This window comes from Lontra canadensis, unplaced genomic scaffold, assembly GCF_010015895.1.
Source record: "Lontra canadensis isolate GAN:19392208 unplaced genomic scaffold, GSC_riverotter_1.0 scaffold8, whole genome shotgun sequence".
In the NCBI taxonomy this organism is placed as follows: Eukaryota; Metazoa; Chordata; class Mammalia; order Carnivora; family Mustelidae; genus Lontra; species Lontra canadensis.
Window position 1 is genome coordinate 35,453,265 of NW_022631002.1, and position 21,814 is coordinate 35,475,078.

Consider the following 21,814-nt stretch of genomic DNA (forward strand, 5'->3'; position numbering starts at 1 on the left):
AAAATAATGCAGGTATGTAATATACAACATGATGATTATAGCTAACAGTGCTGTTTTACCTATAGAGAAGTTAAGAGACTAAATCCTCTCATCACAAGGAGAAAATTTTTTTCCCTTTCTTCTTTTATTTTTATTGTATCTATCTTTGAAGATGGATGTGAGCTGGACCTACTGTGGTAATCATTTCACAATATATGTAAATCAAATTGTCACACTGAATGCCTTAAACTTAGAGGATGATGTAGGTCAATTATTTCTCAGTAAAACTGGAAAAAAAAGATAGGATAAGTAGAGCATGCAGGAGGGTGTCTTGCACACAATACTCAATACATGTTAGCAGTTATCATTGGAGATTACAGTTGCCTTTGATTAATAATTATGCATAAACCATACTTTTATTTACTAAATTTGATTTGACATTCTTTGAAAATATTGTGTGTGCATACACAGCAAATGAGGGAGAGGTGGGGGATGTTGAGAAAGACTGAGTCTTACTTGTCGTGATGAAAAATTCACAGCCCCCTAGGTCAATACACTATTACATGGAAGATAAGTTTCTGACAGGTGAAGGACTTGCTCAAGGTAATACCACTAGTAATGGCGGAAACAAGTCTAAATACTGTTTTTTGATCCCCAGTTCAGTGCCTCTAATGCTAACACCCATTTCCAGGCATGGCTTGGTAGTGTTTCAGAAGTCATCCCAGATTATGTTCCAGTTCAATTTTGTCCATGTTAATCACAGCAAACAAAAAACCAAGACCTTGGGCGAGAACAGCAGCGGTTCGTCCGGCCAGTAGGTGGCGCAAAGGCGCTGTTACCCGGTGAGAGGCGGCTGGAGAGGGCGGAGCTCGTTCGGAAATGGGGCAACGTACTCTTTCCTTTAATTGGCCTGAGCTCCCCGGCCCACCATCCAATCAGAAGCGTCTGCGTCACTTTGTTCCCGAGCTAGGCGGCTGCCCGCGGAAATTTGAAATGGCTGACGGATTGCTGGCGGGTGGCGGGCTGGGGTCGCAGGCAATGACATCGCAGCCGGAGCGCACGGGCTGGGCGGTCGAGGAGGAGCCGGCGCCTCTGGAGAAAGGTGAGCACCCGTCTTGTCAGGCCGGAGGAGCCGCCTCCTACAGCCGAGCGTGTCCGCGGTGGCTTGGGGCCGTCGGGACCCTCCGAGGGCGCCTGGGTCTCATAGGCCTTCCGGAGCGGCTGGCCAAGGTGGCGGCGGTGACTGGGAGAGGCACCGACCCCTTCTCAGAACGTCATGGTCGGGAGGTACCCTGGGCATCTCCCCTTCTCCTCGCCCCATCGGGCTTCAGCTTCCTTGACACTGAAAGGGGTTGGGCCCGCTCAGGAATTCCCAGCAGGGATGTCTGGGTGGGCTTCCGGTGTGTTTGTTTGTTTGTTTGTTTTGCGTTCGTCTGTGGAGAGACGTCTCCTCTTTTTCTTCTCAATCTCAGAGGAGCTCATGAATCCTTTCCCAAAAGAGAAGATAGTAAACTCTTGGCCTCAGTAGCTGCCCTGAGCACTGACGGTAGCTGACACGCCCAGAGTTAAGGGAGCCAGGGTGGGGCAGAGTCTAAAAATAGAGCCCAAGTGTAATTTTCAGTGCTGCGTACCTCTTTATGGAGATAACGTTATGATTTTCTTTCCGGATGTTTTAAACTGTTCAGACTTTTCCTTTAACATTTTCAGTTAGATTATGTAGTGGAAAGAGTCCTGGCAAAGGAAGAAAACCTACATGTGATTTAATTACACTGCTGATCCCTCTTGTGGACCGGCAAAAATCACTTGGCCTCAGTTTTCCTATCTGGAAAACAGAGCCAGTGGTCCTACAGAATGGTGAAGATGAAGTGAAATAATGTGTGAAAAGTAGTACTTTCCAAGTGCTGTAAAGAATTGTGGCGGGGGCGCCTGGGTGGCTCAGTGGGTTAAAGCCTTTGCCTTAGGCTCAGGTCATGATCTCAGGGTCCTGATTCGAGCCCCGCATCCGGCTCTCTGCTCAGCGGGGAGCCTGCTTCCTCCTCTCTCTGTCTACTTGAGATCTCTGCCTATCAAATAAATAAATAAAATCTTAAAAAAAAAAAGAATTGTGGCGAAGTAAGGTAGTCTTTACTTTTTTATATTGTGTTAAAATACACATAAAGTTTACCATCTTATACCATCTTAATCATTTTTAACTGTATAGTTCAGTGATTAATATATTCACACTGTTGTGCAGCTATCACTACTATCCATCCGCATAACTCGTCTTCTTGTAAATTGAAACTCTGTACCCATTAGACAATAACTCCCCATCCTCCCCTCTCTCAGCCCCTGGCTACCAGCATTGTACTTTCTGTCTCTATGACTTTGACTACTGTGAGTACCTCATGTCAATGAATTCATACTGTATTTGTCTTCCTGTGACTGGCTTATTTCATTTAGCATCATGTCCTCAGGGTTCATCCATGGTGTAGCAGGTGTCAGCATTTCCTTCCTTTTTGAGGTTGAAAAATATTCCTTTGTATAGAGATATTACCTTTTGCTTATCCATTCAACCACTGATGGACGCTTGGGTTGCTCCCACCTTTTAGCCATTGCGAATTATGAACATGGGCGTAGAAATATGTTTTGGAGATCCTGCTTTCAGTTCTTTTGGATATATACTCAGAAGTGGAATTGCTGGGTCTTCTGGTAATTCTATTTTTAAATTTTTGAGGGACCACCATACTGTTCTCCATAGCCCTGTACCATTTTCATTGCCTGCAGCAGTGTATAAGAGTTCCTATTTATCCACATCCTCACCAACACTTGTTTCCTTGATAGTTTTTCTTTTTTTTTTTTTTTTTTAAGATTTTATTTATTTATTTGACAGAGATCACAAGTAGGCAGAGAGGCAGGCAGAGAGAGAGGAGGAAGCAGGCTCCCTGCTGAGCAGAGAGAGATGCGGGGCTTGATCCCAGGACCCTGAGATCATGACCCGAGCCGAAGGCAGAGGCTTTAATCCACTGAGCCACCCAGGCGCCCCTTCTTATTGTTTTTGATAAAAGTTATCCTAATGGGTGGGAAGAGAAGGCATTATTTCTCTAATAAACATTTATATATACTATTTGATGGGTAAGTGATTGACAGATAATTTATTGAATTAATGAATTGAAACAGGCATGCTGTCTTCATCTTCACTTTAAAGGAGAGGAAGCTGAGGCACAGAGAGATTGCCACACAGCTAGTGAGGTATTGATGTTTTCTGAGGCTCATGTGCTTTGGCATGTGAGTAGTAGACTTGAGTACACTATGGGTCATTTGTGGGATCAAGTAGTTCTGGTGGCCTGAATAGAGGCAAAGATTCGAAGGAAGGAGAAAATATGAGGAGCAGCGGGCAGTGGGGTGGGGTGTGGTTGAGAGAAAGATTGCTGTTAATAACAGTCTCAGATATTCTCCCTGAAACAACCCGTGGAAATTATTTTGCCAGCTTAAATGTTACCCTCAGCATTATTTATTTAGTAGTTTTGTCTATTAAAAATATCATATTATACAGAATTAGATATGCCACTGATCAAATCATGGCTTATGGAACATAATTACATACAGCCCAAACCTAATGTGATTAGCATTTTCTAATCCTTTCTTTAGACACAGTCACTGAAATTGGTGAGGAGGAACCTTTAGTAAAGTACCTTTAGCGAAGTAAACCTTATGCATTATTAAACATCTCTCATCCCTGTTTATTGAGGGACCATTGACAGACCGATATTGCAGAAAATTAAGGGCGGCTTCAGCTCATTTGTGAAGGAATATAGGAAACTAGCTCCTAACTTTAATGCAGCTTTATGGAATAGTTTTGGGGAAAAAAGTAACTGAAAGCTATTTGACCATTGTAAGTTGGTAGCTATAGTAAGAATCATAACTTTATCCTTTGAAGGAGATTTTTAGTGATTGCCAGTGAATCAAAAAAACCCTTTTTCTCTGCCTTCCTGAAAAACTTGTCAGAACAACAAAGACTTAACCTATGAAAGATTTTAAGTTCTTATTGTTTCAAAGTAGAACTTGGATTTTGAGATATTTTTAAGTTTGGAAAACTGATTTCTTCTGACGGTGATAAAGGTAAATAAAGCATCACACCCAAATCCTTATTTGTATTTTGTTTAGAATTTCTGAGCAAGGATATGAAATTAGAAGCAGTCTGTAAGCACTGGAAGTGTCTGGGATAGTTAAACCTGCTTATTTTTGTTCTTTTAGCTCTGTTCCAAGATGAAGATTCATGCAGTGATTGCAGCAGTCATGATAAGCCAGGTTCTAGTTTACCAAGTTTTGTGCCTGAAGGAAAGACTCATTTTCCAGAAATATTCCAGACAAGTCAACTTTTGTTCTATGAGCGATTCAGAGCTTATCAAGATTACATTTTAGGTGAGTAGGTTTGTTGTTGTTGTTGTTTGTTTTTTGTTTTGCTGCTTTTAATCTTTTCAGTTTACAAGTAGATTTCAGTCTCCAGATTGCCAATTAGTTCTGAGAAAATGGATTTACTAACTTTTCTCTTCTTTATGCAGTCTCAATTCTTATTGTGTTTAATTTGTTTGTAGCTGACTGCAAGGCCTCTGAAGTAGGAGAATTCACAGCTGAGTTCCTGGAGAAGGTCCTTGAACCATCTGGATGGCGGGCAGTCTGGCACACTAATGTGTTTGAGGTGCTGGTTGAGGTAAATTTAATTCTGTTGTTAACACATTTGTCTCTAGCTAAAAGCACTTTCCTTCAGACTGTTAGAGCCAAAGTGCTTATTTTTAATTAAAGTTTATGAGCTGATTGAAAATAGCATGTTTTTCACATCTAATTGTCATGGTGTATGAAGCGTTTCTCAAATTTTAAAGGCAGCCAAGGAGGAGCTACTCGGGAATTGAGGTGGTTAAAGTTCCAGTGTCCTTTGACAAGGGGAATGGATTATAAACCTATGAAGTGGAGGAGGTATTTGAGACCATTTAAAAAATAAAGAGACCTCATTATGAAGTCAACGGAGTTTCAATTAATTTTTTACCTTCTTAGTTGTAGCTCATTAAGTAGCTCAAACCAAACAGGCATTTTAAAACTGGCCTATTTTTTGCCTAACAAATTTGTAGATATGTGGTTAATCTCTTGATAATGTGTCCCATTGTCAAAAGTAAAAACGATCTTATTTTTCAACTGACTGGGCCTTTTACACTAAATTTGCACTCTAATTACAGCTGTGAATTTTTCTCAGTATTTGTTAACTGGACCACAGAAAACCCTGTTAACCTAAAATGTTAAACCAGGGAGTGAGAATACAAGTTGTTGCTGCAGCTCTTTGAGAAAATGACATCATTTACTGCAGTGATTATGGATGAGGCAGTGGGTTGCAGCTGTTTCTGGTGACTTAAGTTTTGTATTATGTTAATATGTTTGGTGACAGGAAAGGCCTATTAATTTGGTTATAATAGTGTTGTCATTGGTCGTGTCCTCCATACATGTCCAACTGTCAACATCCACCCTGATCCACTCTCCCAAAGTTGTCAAAGTCATTTTTTTTTTCTAAAGATTTTATTTATTTATTTGACACAGAGAGAGAGATCACAAGTAGGCAGAGAGGCAGGCAGAGAGAGAGGGGGAAGCAGGCTCTCCACTGAGCAGAGCGCCCCATGTGGGACTTGATCCCAGGACCCTGAGATCATGACCTGAGCCGAAGGCAGAGTCTTAACCCACTGAGCCACCCAGGCAACCCCAAAGTCATTGTTTTAAAAGATAAATGTGTCAAAAAAAAAAAAAAAAGGAGAGAGAGAGAGAAATGTATCATTCTTCTGCTTAAAATCTCTAAAGCCATGGTGTTGGCTTTGTGGCTTTTCATTGTCTAGAGAATACAAAATCCAAGCTCCTTCCAATGCCGTTTCTGTCTTGATCTCTTTGCCCTTTTCCCTCGCCCCATCTCCTGCTGCCCCTCCCCCGCCCATTTCTTTCCTTCGGTTCCAGCAAAAAATACTGCCAGTCTGCTGCTCCAGCAGCCAAGTTTTCTCTGCCACAGGGCCTTTTTACCTTCCTGCTCTTCAGATGGCTGCTTCCCTTTCATCCTGTACATCACAGCTAAGAAGTGACTCTGACCATCCCAGCAAAACCAGACCACCACTCCTGTTTGTTATACTTTGTTACATGCTCATCACCATCTTGTTTGTCTCAATTACAGTGTAAGCTCCATTTGGGTAAGAGCCAGGCCTTTCTTGTTTATTTTCTATATTATGGAGGAAGGCTCCCTGTTCCCATTACCTGCATAATAAAATCAAGCTATTAGTAGTGTTTTGTATGTATCTTAATTTTGATTTCCATGTAAGTCACATTATCTTAAATTTCAGGTCACAGATGTGGACTTTGCAGCCTTGAAGGCAGTGGTGAGGCTTGCAGACCCATACCTCTGTGAATCTCAAGTGAGCTCTTTTACCTTGGAATGTATGAATGAGCTCCTCGATCTGAAGGAACATCGGTTGCCCCTGCAGGAGCTGTGGGTGGTGTTTGATGATTCTGGAATATTTGACCAGACAGCCCTTGCAATTGAGCATGTCAGGTAAAAAGAGAGGAGAGTTGATAAAAATAACCTTGTCGCCAGAAACTATGGATGAAATGCAGTAATTCTAGTCTGTGTTATATCTCCAGATTTAAAACTCATACTGTAAATTTGGTCATTGCAGTATTTTAAAATATTCAAAGATAGGGGAATCTTGTTTAAATTAAAAAGATTTAAAAAGCATTTTAAATTTTCATTTGAGATAATTTCAGACTTACAGGAAAGTTGAAAAAAAAAATACAAAGAATTCCTGTATGGCTTTCATTCAGTATCCCCAAATGTTAACAAAAGATAGGAGATTCTTTGTTTGATTTGCATATGTTTAGAAACCCTTAAAAGTTCTGGATGCTAAGGCTTATGGTTGATATACTTGAATATGAGGAAAGAAGAGAAAGTGAAGGAGGTGGTACACCATGTCTTGATAAGACATATATATATATATTTTTCAAGATTTTTAAAAAAAATTTATTTGACAGGTAGAGATCACAAGTAGGCAGAGAGGCAGAGAGAGAGAGGAGGAAGCAGGCTCCCCGCTGAGCAGAGAGCCGGATGCGGGGCTGGATCCCAGGACCCTGAGATGAGGGCCTGAGCTGAAGACAGAGGATTTAACCCACTGAGCCACCAAGGCACCCCTATTTCTCGAGAATGTATCTGGCCAAAGAAGGTTTCTTCTTAGGTCATTTCCAGGATCCTTAGGGGATATGTTCATGCCTTTCAACCTTTTTTGGCATACTTGAACATGTGCTCTTCTTGTCCTTTCAGTGAGGAGGAAAGCTCCTACCTGGATTAAACGGTATACCTTTTTTTTTTTTTAAGTTTTAATTACAGTATAGGTAATATACAGTGTTATATTAGTTCCAGGTGTACAATATAGTGATTCAGCAGTTCCATACATCACCCTGTGTTCATCAAGGGAGCACTCCTTAGCTCTCATCACCTATTTCACCTATCCCCCCAATCACCTCCCCTTTGATAATGATCATCAGATAGATCTTTTGTCATGTAGTTCCTGATACAGGTACTTCTTTTGGATCCTCTGTGTTATAAGTATATTCACTAAGGAAGGCTGACTTTTGTCTATTTAAAAATGGACTTCTAGTTCTCTAGGAACTGGGAGAGTTCCTAGAGAACTCGCTAGGAACTAGTGTGGCATAGTGTCTTGTGGTTTTCAGTTTTTGTACCATTAGTGAGTTAACCTGTTTTTGTTGAGCTTAATTTGAATGCTCTACAAAGAAGCAGGGTATCTCAGGCCCTGCTTCCAAGATGTTATGGGAAATTTCTAATTGTACCCAAGAAATTTTAACCCTGTATGTTCAGCATTAGGCCTAGCAATACAAATCTAAAGAACTGGCCTCTGTCCAGAACCAATAGAATCAATTCTCTTATGTTTCTCTCACTTGAAAAAAATCTTTCAATTGAAGCATTTGAAGGTAAAGGGATAATCGATGAGTTTAGGAAATTAAGAATCAGGGAGCTAATCTCTAGGGGTATTGAAGTTGGTAGAAAGACTAGTATTTAGAATTAGTAATGGTATTATTTGAAGGTGAGCCTGGCAAATTTATTCTTCATTTTGAGGGCTCAGATTCTGGTTAATGCCCAGAAAAGTTCAAATTATGCAGGTTCTCATTTGTTTACTCAATGAATATTCAAGTGCTGGGTCCTGAGTTGAGGGGTAGATGTGACTGGAGCATGAAGCTGATACAATCACCATCAGCAGGGGCCGTCAGTCTAGAGGTGGGAGATGAATCCTAATCACACAAAAGTGCATATGTGATTGGAAACTGCAATGAGTGTAGTGAAGAGGTGTAGAGTGTCCTAAGGCTAGGTTAGGTGGCAATTACATGGTTGTCTCTTGAGGAGATGGCATTTGAACTTGGATCTGAAGTATTGGCTAGGTGAGAGGGGCTGTGGCAGGGGTAGGGAGGGAACAGGTTCAGGAGCTGAATGAATTTAAGGTGCTGAAAGGCCAGTGTGGCTGGAACAGACAGTAATGGAGGAGGTTTAGGAAACCAGTTTAGAGGTTGTCAAGAGTCAGAAGATGTAGGACTTTGCTAGCTGGTTAGTCATTTTTGTCTTTAAGAGCACTAGGGAAGCACCAAAATGTTTTTATTCAAAGGTGAGTAAGAACAGCTTTGTATTTTGGCAAACAAATGCAGGGAGATGGACTAGGAAGCCCAGGTTAGGGACAAGAGAGTGGACTAGAGTGGGGTATGGAGAGGACACATGGAGGCTTCCTGAGAAGGTAGGATGGCTGGGACCTGGTGGTAGAATAGAGCTGGGGGATGCGGAGATAATGAGTGGATATGGCAGAAGTCAAGGTTTCTGTCTTGAGGGAATAAACACCAGCGGATGAATGATGTAGCAATGTCCAGTACAGTACTGGTGAGCTTACTACTCGGGGGTCTTAAAATGTAAGTATAAGATCACCAGGTGGAGAAGGTGGACAGCCTGCCAGCATGTCGCATGGAGGCTGGAAAGAACTTCTGAAATGGGAGTTTGCATAAAAGAGGTCTGAAGTTAAGAGAGGTGCTCTAGAGCCAGATTGGGAACCCACGGAATACCTCCACACTCAGGATTTTGAACTTCATTCTGAGGGTAGGAACCAGCAGGTTTTTTTTTTTTTTTAAAGATTTTATTTATTTATTTGACACAGAGAGAGAAATCACAAGTAGGCAGAGAGGCAGGCAGAGAGAGAGGGGGGGAAGCAGGCTCTCCACTGAGCAGAGAGCCCGATGTGGGGCTCCATCCCAGGACCCTGAGATCATGACCCGAGCGGAAGGCAGAGGCTTTAACCCACTGAGCCACCCAGGCGCCCCAGCAGTTTTTTTTTTTTTTTTTAATTGAGTAAAGGCATGCTCGGGTTCCTTTTTCTTTTTTTTTTTTTTCCTTTAAGATGACTCTAGAGGGGGCACCTGGGTGGCTCAGTCTTTTAAGCCTCTGCCTTCGGTCCAAGGCCAGGGTCCTGATATGGACCCCTGCATCGGGCCCTCTGATTGGCTGGCAATCTGCTCCTCCCTTTCCCTGCTCTTGCTTGCTCTCTCTCCCTCTAAAAAAAAAAACAAAACAAAACAAAACAAAAAAACCCGCCAAAACAACAACATAAAAAGATGACTCTAGAGGATGAAGAGACTGGCAGTCTAATCTATAAAGATTAAGAGATGGCTTCATTTTCGCTGCTCCTTTTCATAGCAGAACTTCCTGGCAGAGTTTTGTATAGTCTCAATCTGCACTTCGTGGCATTTCAGTAATGCTTCTGCCCCACAGCACCACTGAAGGTGCTTGAGGTCATCAAAGTCCTCCTTGTTCTCCTTCCCCATCATCTCTTCTCTGATCTCATCTTGCTTTCCCTCTTGGTCACATTCTAGTTATTTGGTCATTCCCATCTTCTTAACTCACTCTCCTCCCATCTTCTTAGTCATCTTGGCTCTTGCTCAAAACTTTAAAATGTTGGAGTTACCCAGGGATCCATCCTAGGCTAGCTACCCTTCCCTCTATTTAATCAGCCTTGGAAGCACATTAGAATCACCTGGGAATTGTTTTTTATAAGAGTATTCCAACTAATACATGAGGAAAGAATGATAGGATCAGAATATCAATATTTTACAACCTGAAATAAATAAAGTTTCTAGGCAATGATCATGATTGGCTGCTACAACCATTGGTTGAAAACTCATAGGGAACTTTATAGTGGATGGATCAGGTAGACAAAACTGAATCCACTGGTCTCTTAACCTCATCATCAGAAGAGATGACCAGGTGTCATATACTTCCTAATGGAAGTACATTGTGTCTCCTTTTAAGTATCCTTGCCCCCCTCCAAAAAAAATCTTTCCTAAAGCTGATCAAGTCTTTAGATCTTACTATTTACCAGAAGTGAAAGAAACAGAAGAACATGTTAGATGACCCCATGAAGATGCAATCAATAAAATTCAGAGTGTGGAAAACTTATATAAATTGCAAGGAGAAAAGGAGGGAAGGATAATTTATAGAATAAAAGTGATTTAGTTAAGTGCAGTGGCTGACCCTTGTTTGGATCCTTATTTGAACAAGCCAATGATAAAACAACAACAGCAATAATAGCAGAAGAGACAAACAGGGAAAATTCAACACTAACTGGATATTTGGATATTAAAGAATTTTAACTTTTCTTGATATAAAGATTTATTTTAGAGCTACATACTAAAATTTGTGAATGATATTATATGTTTGACATTTGCTTTAAAGTAATCCAGTGTCGGTATGGTGGGGGTGGGGAGCAAAGAAGTGAGTGGGTAAGGTAGGGATGAAATAAGATTGCCTATGCGTGGATCATTGTTGAAGCTGGGTGATGCAGCTTCATCATAGTATCATGGTATTCATGATACTATTTGCTCTTGTATATGTTTGAAATTTTCCATAATAAAAATTTGTTCATTACTTGGATAGGTTTAAAAAAATTAGATTCTGTATCTACCTCCCACCCTCCCCAAAGATTCTTATTTATTGGTCTGGAATAGGTTTGAGAACCAATTTTTAAAAGCTTCCAAGACGGCTCTAACATGTAGCTAGGTTTGAGAACTGCTGCCTTATATTATTTCCCTAGATGATCTCATCTGTTGCTTTAATGCCATCAGTAAGCTGACAACTCCCAGATTTATATCTTTAGCCCTGACCTTTCCCTTGGGCTCTGGGTTTGTTATATTCATCTTTACTCTTGACATCATCCACTTGGAGGTCAGATAGGCATCTCAATTCAAACATGGAGAAAACAACTCTGTTTTTAACCTAAACCTGTTTTTCTCCAAGTCTTTTCTGTCTTAATAAATGGCACTACCATCCACCTAATTATAGATGGTCAATAAAACTTTCCTCTTTTTTTGATTTTATTTATTTAGAGCATAAGCTGGTGGGGGGAGGGATAGAGGGAGAGGGAGAAGCAGATGCCTCACTCAGTAGACCTGGGACTCGATCCCAGGACTCCAGGATCATGATCTGAGCTGAAGGCAGACATTCCACAAACTGAGCCACCCAGGCATCCCAATAAATAGTTCTAATTAAAGATCATAATGGAACCAGTATTATAGAAAAATTTCTCTGGCCAATCCATAGAAGTTCTATGACTCATGACTGAAGTCTAGCATTTATGCAGCTTTCTCTATTGTAGCTGATACAGTTGTTTCGATTTAGTCTTTAGCTTGCACACCTCCAGAACCCTAACACTGAGCTAGTGATTAAATTTGAATGATTTGAATTTATATTTCAGGTTTTTCTATCAAAACATTTGGAGGAGCTGGGATGAAGAAGAGGAGGATGAGTATGATTATTTTGTCCGATGTGTTGAACCTCGATTGAGATTGTAAGTTAGTGACCTGTACGTGTTGGAAAAATAGCTGCCCTGGTTTCATTTTACCCATCTGGTGTATGTATACTTCAGGGGGCCCGCACACAGAACAGGACACCATACAAATAGTATAACCCATTAAAAAGTTATTAAATGAAACTTGTACAAGTGCAGAGAAACCTACTTTTAGCTTATAAAGTGAGTAACAACAGAGTTCAGGGACACTGAAGTTAAAGAGCTAACTTTTATAAAATAAAACTCAGTTGAGCTGATGTGTTAAAAAAAAAAACCTCCCTGTGTTAAATTCAAAGACAGTTGTTTGAAAAATAGTGAAATTAGTTGAATTAAAGAAGACTTCTTTTTTAATTTTTTAAAAGAGAACTTTAAAAAATATTTGGCTTTATTCTAAGTTCCTACAGTAAAACACACTAGGTTAAACCAACAGAATTATTTCAGGGTGTTTTGTCAAGTTTTTGTCCTTGAATCCTATTTGACAAATGGATGAAAATATGGAACAGTTAATATTGGTAGTGCATAAAAATTTCCTAAATAGTGAAACACATTCTTTTTCTAATTTGTCATATTTTAATAGGGAAAAATGCTTACATTACAAAAAACCCTAGCTTAATGGTGCAACCCAAGTAGTTGTTTTGCACTGATTTTGTTAAATGTGGCATTCACATTTCCACTAGATGGTACTCTAAGACTAGGTAATTTTTCTTGTATTCATAAGTGGTAATTTAAAGGCAGTGCTGCTATAAGAATAAAATTAGAACTGGCACTCAAAAAAATGTTGTAGAAGGTAATTTTTTTTTTTCCTGTGTGAAAGATGATTTGGTTACATAAGATAAGGCAGTAACCCATTACATTTTTGTGGAACCGAGTTAGATTTAATAAGTTTCTCTTGGTTTATATGGTAAATAAGAAGTAAAAAAAAAAAAAATGTGAAAAGTCTGGTTAATGGTTCTACCTGATTTAGAATTATGTATGATTTCTATTTAGCCTTTCCAATTTTTCCATTGTGCATTTCCTATTTTCCCATAGTGTATTCAATAAAATGCCAGGATTTCAATAAGCTTGCATATATTCTAGTTTTGGTACACTTGGCCTTAGAAAGCAATGATTGGTTTTGACTGAAGTGAAATGTAATGGTAGGTGAATATTGTGTATCTAGCAAATTGATCTTGGAAAGGAATATATTCTGATTTGACAGCTTTACATGTTCAAACAACAAGAAATGATTTACATATATACCTTGTACATCACTGGCAGATGGGAAAGCATAAGGGAGGAATTGTTTTCAGTTATGGAGAAGAAACTATGGTACTTGGTAGGGAAACTGGAATGTTATCAAATGTAGGCAGACTCTTTATAAAAGGTCCCTGGGCAAAGATAGGTGTACTGTTATCAACAGGCAGGATTTAAAGGGAATCAAACCATATTGTCTTGATTTTGCACTGTGAGGTATATGTTTTTCCTTTTTAATTCAAAACTCTGTGCTTCAAAGCTGTGTCTGAACACAGGTGTTGGTTCATTGCTTTTAGACCACAAAGTATCACTTTAATGAAAAGAAATAAGCTGATTGGCATGGATATTGGAAATGCTAAGAAACTTATTTTAAAATTTGAATCTTAATCTTCATAACTTAATAGACCTGATCAAGCAGTCAGTGGTTTGGTTCCCAATTTTTTGTTTGCAGAGTAGATTTCTAGAATATCTTTAAATGAGTATGGGTTAACCAAAGCAGACAAAATCCATGCTTTTCAAGCTTCACCTAATTCATTTAGTTGAAAAGTGGAAAAAAAATTATTTTTTATTCATTTTAAATACTGTTTGAATGTTAAGTATAATTTCATGTAAATTTGTTTAGGATGTAGTTCTTTTTTTTCCCCCCATCTTATTTAGAGCATGACTAAGTTGAAAAAACATCATCTAAGGCAATAGTTTTCAGCCTTGACTGCACATTAGAATCCCCAAGGAACTTTAAAAAAAACCTCTCTACTTCTAGAGATCAATTTTATTGGTCTGAATGGGGACCTAGCATTTGTATTTTTAAAAGCTCCCCAGTGATTCTAATATGCAGTCAAGGTTGAAAAACTCTGGCCTCAGGCATAGCTAGTCAATAAACTTTTAACTGAGAAATGAAGCAATTATTTAAAACTATAGGTAATGACAAGAATATTGCAGTTTATTTTCAAATCCATTAATTTCACATCTGTTAACGTGATTGTACTACATTCATAAATTATTTTATTCCATCTAGAAATACTTTTTGTTCTATCTATATGTTTGAGAAGGTATATAAACTAATAATAAATTTTAAGTGCCAATAAGGTTGTCCAATACAAGGTTATTTTGTTTTAATCACTCTCTAGTTTAGTAATGGCGGCTTTATATATTTTTTTCCTGTGACTGTCAAAGCCTTACATTTTTGAAACATACTGTAATAATCTTCCTAAGGGAATATTCAGCATAATTTTGTGTTGTAGTGCATTAAATGTGAGGAAGGACTAAAGCCAATGCTTGAATCATTTTTAATTTTTGATCCTATAACTATGTTAATCTTCAAAATTATTATGAAACTATTAGGATACTTCCCTCCCCACCCTGCCCCACACTCCCAGATTGTCGCCCGACATCTGCTTATTAAGATTTTGAATCTAATATAGGAGAACATAATTTTTTATTAAATAATGTTACAAATGGTAAAACATGAACTTTCAGTGTTTCTAAAGCACAAATCTAAGGACAAAGCAACTCCCCAAAGCAAGAAACATTAGTGACTTTAACTAAGTGGTCCTTAAAACTTGAAATAGCTTCCACTTATAATAGAGTGCTATTCAGAAAGACTTTACATGTACCTGAGTTATGTACGATAAAATGCTTTTCTTCCTGGTCTTTGAGGACCAAATGGGCTGTTTTAATGATAGGAAAATGTGTCAGAAAGGCAGTGGATTTTAATTGGCTTTTAAACTTTCAGGCATTATGACATCCTTGAAGACCGAGTTCCTTCAGGACTTGTTGTTGATTACCGCAATCTGTTGTCCCAATGTGAGGAGAGTTACAGGACATTTTTAAATCTGAGAAGCAGTTTGTCAAATTGTAACTCTGATTCCGAGCAGGAAAACATCTCCATGGTTGAAGGGTTAAAATTATATTCAGAGATTGAACAGCTGAAACAAAAGCTAAAACTCATTGAGAATCCTTTGTTGAGGTATGTGTGTCTTTGTTATTCCTACTTAGTTGGCATCTTTTCTAACCAGCTGTCTTACTAAGAACTGACAAGTCTGTTGGTTTCTCTAAGATACGTGTTCGGTTATCAGAAGAATTCGAATATCCAAGCAAAGGGCATTCGTCCAAATGGTCAGAAAGTCATGCATGTGGTCTCCTCCACCATGATGACTGGTCTGCTGCGGTCTCTGCTCAGGGACAGGCTTTGTCAGGAGCCTTGTGAGGAGGAAACAGAAATTCAGGTAAAAGGAGTTTTTTGCCTGAGGTGGCTTTTTTTCTTCGAATTCACTCCAAGGTTTTCTTGAATTCTACAAAGCATTTACAGGAGCTTACCAGAACTATTCTTTTGTGAAATGGGTAGTAGTGAGAACCCTGCCTGTCATCAGCATTAGGAACTTACCAAGCATGTGTTGATCATGAGGAGATACTTAAGTATGTAGTTTTGGCTCCCTTTATAAAGTGAAGCATGAGGGTACCTAGAGTGATATGTAGGTTGCCATTTGGGGGTGTATATTCGCAATCTGTTTTTGTTTTCTAGTTCCATAGTGATCCGTTATCTGCTATAAATGCCTGCTATGAAGGTGATACTGTGATTGTTTGTCCTGGCCATTACATGGTACATGGTACATTCTCCATTGCTGATTCCATTGAGCTGGAAGGTGAGTCTGGAATATCATGCAACCAAACTCTCTTGCATGATACGCTTAAGAAAACAGTAAGTCACTTGGAGCTTGCTGAAGCTCCAAGAATCTGATTTAATCCATTTGATTTCAAATGAGTTGCCCTAAAATATTAAGAGTTTTGAAAGTATATGGGGGATTGACTCAATGTTTGAGCAACTTGAGGTATGATTATTTGTATGTGTTGGGAAAATAAGCTTATAGAGAAAAAAAGACCATTAGGAAGAAGCATATTTTCCAGATTGTAGGTGGTTCATGGAGAGGAAATCTCATTTCTAGAATAAAAATTTTTCCTAGCAGTATTTTTTTAAAGTTTGGTATTTTTATTAACTGCTTACTCTTATTTCTTATATGTTATGGATATGTTGATGCATGGATGGTTTTTTGTTTTTAAATTTAACATATTTTTGCATAGGTATAGGTCCAACTTGAAAGTGGAACCAAAAATCTTTTATCTTATTCTTTATTTTTATTTTAAATTACTTTTAATTTTATTTTTCAAAGATTTATTTATTTGAGAGAGACTGTGAGAGAGAGTGAGCACCATCAGGAGGAGGGGCAGAGGGGGAAGAAGACTCCCTGCCCAGCAGGAACTCCATCCTGGGACTCCATCCTGGGACTCCGGGACAATGACCTGAACTGAAGGCAGATGCCCAACTGAGCCACCCAGGTGCCCTTATTAATTCTTTAAAAGCTTGCTGAGGGGCTTTTAAAGGTGGTTCAGTCAATTGAGTGTTTGAATCTTGGTTTTGGCTCAGGTCTCAGGGTCTTGGGATCAAACCCAGCTATGGGCTTCACATTCTGCGGGGAGTCTGCTTCTCTCTCTCTTCCTCTGCCCTTCTCCAACTTGTGCTCTTGTGCTCTCGCTCCAGAGGGGGAAAAAAAATTAAAAGCTTGCTGAATGTCAAATTCTACACTTCCGTATCTTGACCAAAGTGTACTTTTGAGAACATTTATGTTGAAAGATTCTATTAAAAATAACTTTTTAGCAGGCATCATCATATTGTACATTTAGAGAGATTCCTAAATTTAGGTTACGTTACAATTGTTCATCTCGGTCCCGTGTATTTCCATAACGTGTCAAATTTAAATGCACCTGTTCAACTATTTACCAAAAGAGCTTCAAGTTAGCAATAAAGCTTGTAATGCAAAAAATCGTTTATCATTTTGGGACTTGTGCAGCTGTTCACAAACTGCTTAAGCTATGTTCTTTATCTTTATCTTGTCAAAACTTCTTAATGGAAACAAGGCTAGGAGTTTAATTTCCTGCTGTTCACTAGTACATCACCTCACCCCCTTTTTTGTTTTATGTATGTAATTTTTGTTCTTTCTCCTCTCCAATATTTGACATATAATAGATGTGTGTGTATAAATAACACATCTGCAGGATAAATCACTGCAATAAAAACACTTTATTTTTTGGCATAGTGAAAATAACATTGATATTATAGATTTTATGGTGGATAAGAGTTCTTCCTAGATTGGTGAGGGTATTAATAATGAAATTGTCAAAGTATAATAAATAACCATATAGAATTCTGATAGTTGAGTGTAAAGATTAGTAGATTTACAGACAGAGGGTATTTCTGAGAATTTGAGAAATCCTATGGTATCTTAGTGTGAATTTATGGAGTACTTGTTCATGAGTAAGATTAAAGGTTATCTGATATCTTTTCTGATCTATAACTAACACTTATCACAGGAGATATATAATTGAGTACCTACTGTGTTTAGGGTGTTACTAGTACTTATAGTAGGGTTTTCCTTTCTTGTTTAGAACATATCTTCACTTAAGTGATGGTTTTATGTTTTAAACTACTAAGAATAGGGCTCCTGGGTGGCTCGGTCGTTAAGCATCTGCCTTTGGCTGGGGTCATGATCCCAGGGTCCCGGGACCCAGCAAAGCATCAGGCTTCCTGCTGAGCAGGAAGCCTGCTCTTCCTCTCCCACTCCCCCACTTGTGTTACCATTCTCCCTGTCTCTCTCTGTCAATTAAATAAATAAATCTTAAAAACCCTACTCAGAATATGTAGTATGTTTATGCAATAATCTGTTTTTTCTCAATATGACAATTCTTTTATTATTTTTTATTTTTTTGGTGATAAAAAAAACAATGGTTATTATAGAAAATGTTCCAACTACAGACAGAAAGAATCAGGAAAAAAAAATACTCAAAATCCAATCATCCAGTCTACCATTGGCAGCATTCCCAAGTATGGAGTACTCTAGGATTCTTCTCCAGTGTCCCTGAAATCTTGTCTGTGTCTTTTGATGTGGTGACTGCTTTCATTTACTCAAGCAAAGGCTCATCTTAGACAATGAGAGTTATTTCTTACAGCTTTGTTTATGTGCTTTTGTTTTATGATAAAAGTCAGGCAACTTCTCTAGTTTTCTGATACTTCAGTTTTTTGTAAGCCCATTCAGAGGTCTGGCCTGTATTATTACTTTGGGGTTTGTAGAGATACAGTGTTTTTTATTGGTTCACAAGGTAGACCTATTTCTTCAATAATTAAAATGGTTTTAAGTTTATTAGATTGGAAGTCGGTCTGTTAAAGAGAATACTAAAATTATTGTGTTCTGTTAGTCACCGTACACAATTAAAAAAAAAGAAAAAGTAAAGGAAAAAAGAATACTAAAATTAGAAAATCTTGAGAAATGCTTAGGTTTTTTTAAACCTAATTTATATTAGAATAATAGAATTTCAGAGTTGGGAAAAAATTTATAAGGGTTAAGTGCTTTAAAGCTTTTTGAACCAGCTGTATTTAGGATTATTTATTTTTATATAGCAGTTTTGTAGACAAATTTAGTGCTGAGCTGGTCTGAGAGGGTTGATAGGTTAGTCTTCCTGAAATGGGGGCAAACTGAGGAATTGTTATTATTAAAAATTTTATACCCTAGTTTAAATAAAACAAGATATGTAGGGAGATAATTAGATTTTATTTAAATGCAACTTGGTTGATTGGTCTCATATTATTTGGAGCCATTTGAAATAGAGAAATCTATTGTAGCAATTTTAGTGTAGACATTTCCCCTCACTCATCTTAAATGCTCTTGTTCTCTTCCTTAGGGTATGGTCTACCAGATGATATTGTGATAGAAAAGAGGGGCAAAGGAGATACTTTTGTGGATTGTACAGGTGTAGATATTAAAATCTCAGGCATAAAATTTATCCAGCATGATGCTGTAGAAGGAATCTTGAGTAAGTATCTGAATATTTCCTGTGTTATTTTGTTCCAGGTTTTAAAAGAAAACTTTACTGTTCCTAGAAGATGCAGTTTAACAAACCACTTCTGAGTATGTGAAAGGCTGATTAATTATTTATGTACATAACATGATGACTAAGAAGTTACTCTAAAGTAAAAAATAGGTCAGCCTATTCTTAAAAATTTGTTAGTTTAATATTGATTTCCTTGTGATCTTTTTTTTTTCCCCCCTTTTAAAGATTCCAATATTGTGGTCTGTGTTCTTCGTATTCGATTTAGCCCTAGACTCAGTCCAGGTCTATTCACATTGTGCTGGTACTGGTTTTCAAGAGTCTTAAATTGGGTCTCCTTTTCTTTTCCCTTCCAAGATACTCATGAAAGTTACTTTCTGATACTTTTTTTGGTAATGAAAAGTGCTTTTTAACTTGATTTTGCATTTCTGAGATCAATTCAATCATTTTTAAGAATGCTGCTTTTAAATTTTAGTCATTATTTTATAAACTATGAGTCCGTAATTCTAGTATCAAAGTTTAAATGGTAGCTAGAGAAATATTTAGACCACCTAATGTCACCTCGAGACCATTTCTAATATTGGAAAACACACAGTACTTAAAGCATTTGATTGCATGTTTTCATCCTAGTCATTCACCGTGGTAAGACCACATTGGAAAATTGTGTGCTGCAGTGTGAAACTACAGGAGTCACAGTGCGAACATCAGCAGAATTTTTAATGAAGAACTCAGATTTATATGGTGCCAAGGTAGGATAATCTCTTATCCTTTGGGGAAATAGTTTAGGTTTAAGTTCTAAATATGTAAACAAAATGTGGGACCAAGATGTAAATGCATACTCCTGTTCTCTTTCTTCAAAGAGGTTCAGACAATTTTAGGTATTAAGTCAGCCAGGTTCAGTTGTATAAGGAAGAAAAATAAGAAATCTCAGTTACTCTGTGCTAACTCTGAGAATTTTAGACCCTTCACATTTGTTAACTTTATAAATGATTTTATAGCAATTGAAGTTTAGTTGCTTTTGCTTTTTAATTAGACTTTTTATTTTGAGAGAATTGCTGAGATAAAATGTTGTAAGAAGTAATACAGAGAAATCCTGCATTGTATGCTGTTACTACTATTGCTTCTTGGCCTTTTGACTATGATCAGGTATATTCTGTTATTGTAACGTCTTGCAAAACTGTAGTACAACAGGATAACGTCTGTTCAGTCAAGTGGAGTATTCCCGTCACTCTAGGGATCCTGCATATTACCTTTTGGGACTGGCATCCACTTGCTTCTCCTTCAGACTTCTTTAATCATTCTCTTCTCCATTTCTATTATTTCACCATTTCAAGAATGTTATGTAACTGTAAATCATCATGACCTTCTGGGATTGGCTTTTTTCACTCAGTACAATTCTCTGGAACTTGATCCAAGTTGTAGGTACCAATTGTTTGTTCTTTTTTTATTGCTGAGTAGTATTCCAGCATATGGTTCTTGCAGTTTATTTAACTGTTCACCTGTTGAAGGGTATCTGGGTTGTTTCCAGGTTTTGGCTATTGTAAATAAAGCTGCAGTAAACATTTGCATACAGGTTACTATGTGAACACTTTATTTCTCTGGAGTAAATGCCCAGGAGTGCAGTTGTAGGACACATGGTAGCTGCATGTTTACTTTTTTTTTTAAAGACATGGTCAGACTTTTCCTGAGTACTTATATCATTTTCATTCCCATCAGTGATGTTTGGATGATACAGTTTCTCCATATCCTCACCAGCATTTGGTATTTTTACTGTTTTAATTTTAGCCATTCTGATAGGTGTATGGTTTTTTAATTTAATTTAATTTAAAATTTTTTTAAAAGATTTAATTTAGTTGACAGAGAGAATGAATGAGCACAAGTGGGCAGAGCAGCAAGCAGAGGGAGAAGGAGAAGCAGGCTCTCTGCTGAGCAGGGAGCCTGATGTGGGGCTCGATCCCAGCACCTTGGGATTGTGACCTGAGCTGAAGGCAGCCACTTAACCAACTGAGCCACCCAGGCGTCCTTATAGGTGTATGGTTTTAATTTGCATTTACCTAGTGGTTAGTGATATGAAACATTTTTTCATATGCTTACTCTCCATCCTTCTCTTCAGTGAAATGTCTGTTTGTGACTTCTGCCCACTTTCTAACTGGATTATTTGTTCTTTTTAACTGTGGAGTTTTGAGAGTTCTTTTTTTTTTTTTTTTTTTTGAAGATTTTATTTATTTATTTGACAGAGAGAAATCACAAGTAGGCAAAGAGACAGGCAGAGAGGAGAGGGGGAAGCAGGCTCCCCGATGAGTGGAGAGGCCAACGCAGGGCTCGATCCCCGGACCCTGGGTTCACGACCTGAGCCAAAGGCAGAGGCTTTAACCCACTGAGCCACCCAGGTGCCCAGAGAGTTCTTTTTATATTGGATACTAGTACTCTGGTGGATATTTGGATTGCAGATTTTTTTTTTTTTTTTTTTTTTGAGAGAGAGAGAGAGAGAATATGCGCACACATCTGTGAATAGGCAGGGCGGGAGGGGCAGAGGGAGAGGGAGAGAGAGAATCTCAAGTCCGGCCATGGCACCATGTCCAGCTCAGAACCCTACTTGGGTCTTGATGCCATGACCCTCAGATCATGACCTAAGCCAAAATCAAGAGTTGAATGCTCATCCAACTAAGCCACCCAGGTAGGTACCCCTGCAGATTTTTATGCTAGTCTATAGCTTGTCTTTTCATTTTCTTCACATGGGCTTTTATAGAGCAAAGTTTTAAATTTTGATGAAGTATAAGATACCAATTTTTCCCTTTATGGGTAGTGCTTTTGGTGTTAAGTGTAAGAACTCT

General features: G+C 38.3%; 1 protein-coding gene across 1 annotated transcript in view; it reads left to right on the plus strand.

Annotated features, from left to right (window-relative positions):
* The first annotated feature begins 966 nt into the window (after window positions 1–966).
* Window positions 967–21,814, plus strand: part of SHCBP1 (SHC binding and spindle associated 1) — a 28,058-nt gene continuing 7,210 nt past the window's right edge. Inside the window, exons 1-10 of the mRNA XM_032854584.1 lie at window positions 967–1,081; window positions 4,213–4,380; window positions 4,554–4,669; window positions 6,327–6,535; window positions 11,778–11,870; window positions 14,836–15,069; window positions 15,160–15,328; window positions 15,625–15,745; window positions 18,834–18,965; window positions 19,611–19,729. Coding sequence (XP_032710475.1) covers window positions 973–1,081; window positions 4,213–4,380; window positions 4,554–4,669; window positions 6,327–6,535; window positions 11,778–11,870; window positions 14,836–15,069; window positions 15,160–15,328; window positions 15,625–15,745; window positions 18,834–18,965; window positions 19,611–19,729 — 1,470 coding nt within the window. The 5' untranslated portion in view covers window positions 967–972. The remainder of the gene's footprint in view (window positions 1,082–4,212; window positions 4,381–4,553; window positions 4,670–6,326; window positions 6,536–11,777; window positions 11,871–14,835; window positions 15,070–15,159; window positions 15,329–15,624; window positions 15,746–18,833; window positions 18,966–19,610; window positions 19,730–21,814) is intronic.